Genomic DNA, 4,025 nt, shown 5'->3' with positions numbered 1-4,025 from the left:
GTTTCTTATGTTTTTATTACGCATATGAGGCGTATGATAGAGCTTTCCACCCCTTGACGGCTTGCCCCAAAGCGGTGTTGCAACACATTTTCTTTTGAAAGTGATGTAACACTTTGATGCCACGTGGTGCGCCCCCTTGTGCCACCCAATGAGACAATCCACTAGGAGGCTCTGAAATATTTCAAAAGCTTCCAAAACCTTGTAAAACTGTGCAATCTATAAATATATAAATTAACAACTGGTCGGTTTATACCATGAATATTTGGGTCTCACCACCATGATTTCCAATCATCTAATCCCACGTCAGTTCCTACAATACAATCTGTAAATTTTATCCGTAGGTCTATCCTCTATCCCCTGAGCGTCTGAAGCAGGTGGTGTAGCACAGGCGCAAATCTGGTGACGTTGATTCTGATATCCTGCTCTAGCCAAAAATACTGCCTTGTCAACTCCCACCCCTGCCTATGTATCGACTCTGGGTCACTGATCATTGGGTGGTCCTTGCCGTACTTCTCATAGAGCGTGCTCTCCTCCGCAGCGATGTTGTACTCGACGTCCTGCAGCATCATCTCCTTGGCTTGCACGCCAAAATACGCCATGGCGGTGTCCACGCCCCATGGCACCACCTGCAGCATGGCCGCGTTGGTGCGGAGGAAGAAGAAGCTCGTGAGCGCGGCCCCGTGCGCGCCCATTAGCACGTCGCACGAGTCCACCACCCGGGAGAACTCCTCGAGCCTCACCTCAAAGCTCGGTTCCTCGACCAGCACCTCGAACCCGGCGGCCTGCACCGCCGCAGAGATCTCCGGAATGTTGACGAACTTCCTGTTCCCGCCCCGGTTGATGAGCATGAGCCGTGGCTTTTGTTTCTCCGTTCCAGTGCCGGTGGTTGCGTTTTTCCTGTTGGCCTCCTTGTACGGGATTCCTTGACCATCCTGCGGGAGCAAGAAGATGTCCCGGATGTACATGCGGAAGTCCAGCATTGAGTAGTTGCGCGGTGTGCGGGCCGGGTCGATGCCGAGGTCACGGTGGCTGTGGAGGCCAACTATGATGTGCGGGTAGCACCGGACGCCATCATCCTTGTTAAAGTCGACGATGTCATAGCGTGATAGGTTGGCGAGGATGAGGCGGTACTTGTCCACGAACCATGGCTGGAGCTCGGTGACAAGGAATTGGACCTCACCGTCGTATGCGCGGGTGGTGATGAAGAGCGGGATAAGGACGTCGCCGAAGCCGTGCCACGGGTTACCCGTGAGCCCGTTCATGGCGAACACGACGGCCGGGACAGCGTGCCGGGAGGTGCACTCCGGCGCCACCAAGGACTGGGCGGTGCTCAGGGTTTTGACCTTCACCTCAATGATGTCCACCAGTAACTTGCGGGACTGGTCCTTGATGGCCCATTCTGAGCCGCCGGTGTCGCGCTCATCGGCAGGCGGGACATAAAGGATGGTACGGTTGAGACCGATGGCACGGGCGTCGCCAGAAATGTCGCAGATGTCATATCTAAGGTCGGACAGGTCGCAGATGGGCTTGCGCGGAGCACCTGCATGCATGTGGCCGATCGAGGTGTTACTCATTCAGATGATGAATGAAATGCAATGGCATATATATGAACGGATTTGAGTTTGTGGTGGAAACAAAGCTAACCATGTTTGACGTTGCTTCCATTATTCCCATAACGGCCGTCTTGATCGAGTTCTTGCCGAGTGAGATCTCCCTCCATCTTGTCGCTGGCATCTACTGTTTGGCCTAACTGGTATTTTTCTTTATTATCATGCACGCTGCCTGAATTGTTAAATTAATTAGAAGCTGATCAATCAGAGAATTAAATTAACCGCATGAGACTAGCTAGAGAATATTTGTTACACATATAGGACAAAGGGTCAAGACAATGATCATGTCCATAGAAACAAAAGGTGAGTTACCAGTCTTGTTAGTCATCGTGCACTGCAACTATCAATTTAGTGTACATCAACATGCAGTGTGACGAAAGTATGTCTCGTGATGTATCAATGGTATGTATTTGGTATATAACTCGTATCCTTCCTTTATAACAGTATGATCATTAACATGTCTGCTACATAGGTACACCCTCCGTCTCAAAATTCTTATCTTTGATTTGTTTGATATATGAATGTATCTAATTACGTTTTAGTATTTAGATACATCAATTTCTAAACAAACCTAAGACAAAAAACTTGGGAGGAAGGGAGTATTATGCTACACGTGGACACGCCTGGACCGTTTGTTATATAAGCCATTGTTAAGCTAGCTACATGTGCTGTGGGCTAATTAAGGAGTTCGCGCGTTTGGCCATTTGACAAGACTCGGTTATGTTAAGCGCTCATAGATATAGGGGATACGTGCATATGTTTATCGTGATGGTGAGTGTATATATGCGTGTTTACGTGTATTGTGTTTATAGAAAGACAATCATGCTAAATCAGAGTATAACCGGACACATAGTAGTAATTATATGTGTACCTTGAATAGAATTATTAGGCACCGATGACGCTGATGACACCGGAGGAGGAGAAGTCATGGCGTTTTGCTCGGTACCCTCTGCCGGCGTGGACTGCAGAACAACTGCACGTACAAAGAAACAAGCGTATATTGTGAAGAATTTTGTAAATAAATAGACATTTCAAATCTTATAAATAATTTGTGGCGTCATTTTCAGACTAGAAACTTTGTAAGTGAATCCTTTAGCTTGTTGTTTGGCATAACTCCTCAATGTTAACTTTAATTAGTATTCCATCTATCTCCGAAAAGAAGACCTACAAAAAATTTCTAGGGTGAAATGGTATATAGTTTGATCATGTTTATAGGAAACACCATCAACAACTACAATACTAAATAGACACAATATGATAATATATTTATTGTGTATCTATTGATATTCATTTGGTATCATATTTCTTGATAACTTTTCCTATATACTTGACCAAACATATTGCACCGTTTGACTTTAGATAAAATTTGTAGGCTTTCCGTTCATAGGCAGGAGTACTAGTAAATTTGGATTTAGAGATAGTGGATTGCATGTGTGCATGACAAAATGTGGTGCATTCTTAATGAACTTATTTGAACAAAATGCGGTGCATTCTTAATGAACTACTAAATATAAGTCTTTTAAGAGATTTCACTAAGGATTACATGCGAAACAAAATAAGTGAATCTATATTTTAAAATATATTTATATGCGTTTGTATGTAATTCGTAGGGAAACCTTTTAAAAGACTTACATTTAGGAATGAAGGGGTAGAAAACATGTAGATCATCAAATCTACCGGTGGGGTCAAGGGAAACAACAAACCAACAACTTGTGTGAGGATAATGAAAAAAGGCATCTAATTCTGCAGGAAGGGAATGAGGAGAGACAGGTGTGGAGATCGGACCTCAATTCTAGCACTTAAGTGAAGCAAATGAAACATTTTAGGCTCCGCGAGACTATCTGAGTATGTTTCCTTTGGGGCATACAACGAAAAGCTAGATTTCCATGGTGATTTCGTTTTTTTGGCGAAGGTAACTGAAATAGCTAGATTTTCATCGATTAAGGATTTGTTTCAGGAGCCTCTAAGCGAAATTTATCTCTTCTTAAAGATGATGTAACTGTTACTCAAATAAATGAAATTTGTCAACTTTCAAAAAAGAAAGAAAAATTGAGATAGGGGAAGAAGGTTTTGCAAAAAAAGAAGAAGCAGAAGAAGCTTATTACTGCTGTAGTACTTACCAATGGTATTCGTGGACCGGAACTGACCAGACACCGTTGTATAGAGCACAAGGCTGACGAAGAGACCAAGCAAGAGCCCTAGCACGGCCTGGTGGTGGTGAGCCAGCCTTCTGGCCACGCCTGACGACGACGACGAGGGCGAGTCGGCGGCCATCATCGCCGTGCTGACCGTCGGTCACTTCTCCTTCTCGGCATATATATCTATGTATATATACACATACAGGCAGTCTGCTGGCGCCTAGCTACCTAGTAGCGATCTCCATCCATGTGGTTCTACGAGCCACGTAGGGGTTTA

General features: G+C 44.9%; 1 protein-coding gene across 1 annotated transcript; it reads right to left on the bottom strand.

Annotated features, from left to right (window-relative positions):
* Nucleotides 1-207: 207 nt before the first annotated feature.
* On the bottom strand, nucleotides 208-3,884 carry LOC123398473 (beta-1,2-xylosyltransferase XYXT1-like). Its single transcript, XM_045092939.1, has 4 exons — nucleotides 3,731-3,884; nucleotides 2,482-2,583; nucleotides 1,645-1,782; nucleotides 208-1,540 (listed from the first exon to the last, which is right to left on the bottom strand). Exons 1-4 carry the CDS (start codon nucleotides 3,882-3,884, stop codon nucleotides 351-353), a joined length of 1,584 nt encoding a protein of 527 aa, XP_044948874.1. The 3' UTR covers nucleotides 208-350.
* Between the last annotated feature and the right edge of the window lie 141 nt (nucleotides 3,885-4,025).

The sequence above is a fragment of the Hordeum vulgare genome, chromosome 5H (genome assembly GCF_904849725.1).
Source record: "Hordeum vulgare subsp. vulgare chromosome 5H, MorexV3_pseudomolecules_assembly, whole genome shotgun sequence".
NCBI classification, from domain to species: Eukaryota; Viridiplantae; Streptophyta; class Magnoliopsida; order Poales; family Poaceae; genus Hordeum; species Hordeum vulgare.
This window is presented reverse-complemented; position numbering and strand designations above follow the sequence as displayed.

What these genes read in the sequence shown, in the direction of transcription:
- LOC123398473 (XM_045092939.1), bottom strand. Translation starts at nt 3,884, where the DNA reads ATGGCCGCCGACTCGCCCTCGTCGTCGTCGTCAGGCGTGGCCAGAAGG. An exon ending in GCCTAATAATTCTATTCAAG is followed by an intron (nt 1,783 to 2,481) that starts GTACACATATAA and finishes TTAACAATTCAG; the next exon opens with GCAGCGTGCATGATAATAAA. An exon ending in TGGAAGCAACGTCAAACATG is followed by an intron (nt 1,541 to 1,644) that starts GTTAGCTTTGTT and finishes ACATGCATGCAG; the next exon opens with GTGCTCCGCGCAAGCCCATC.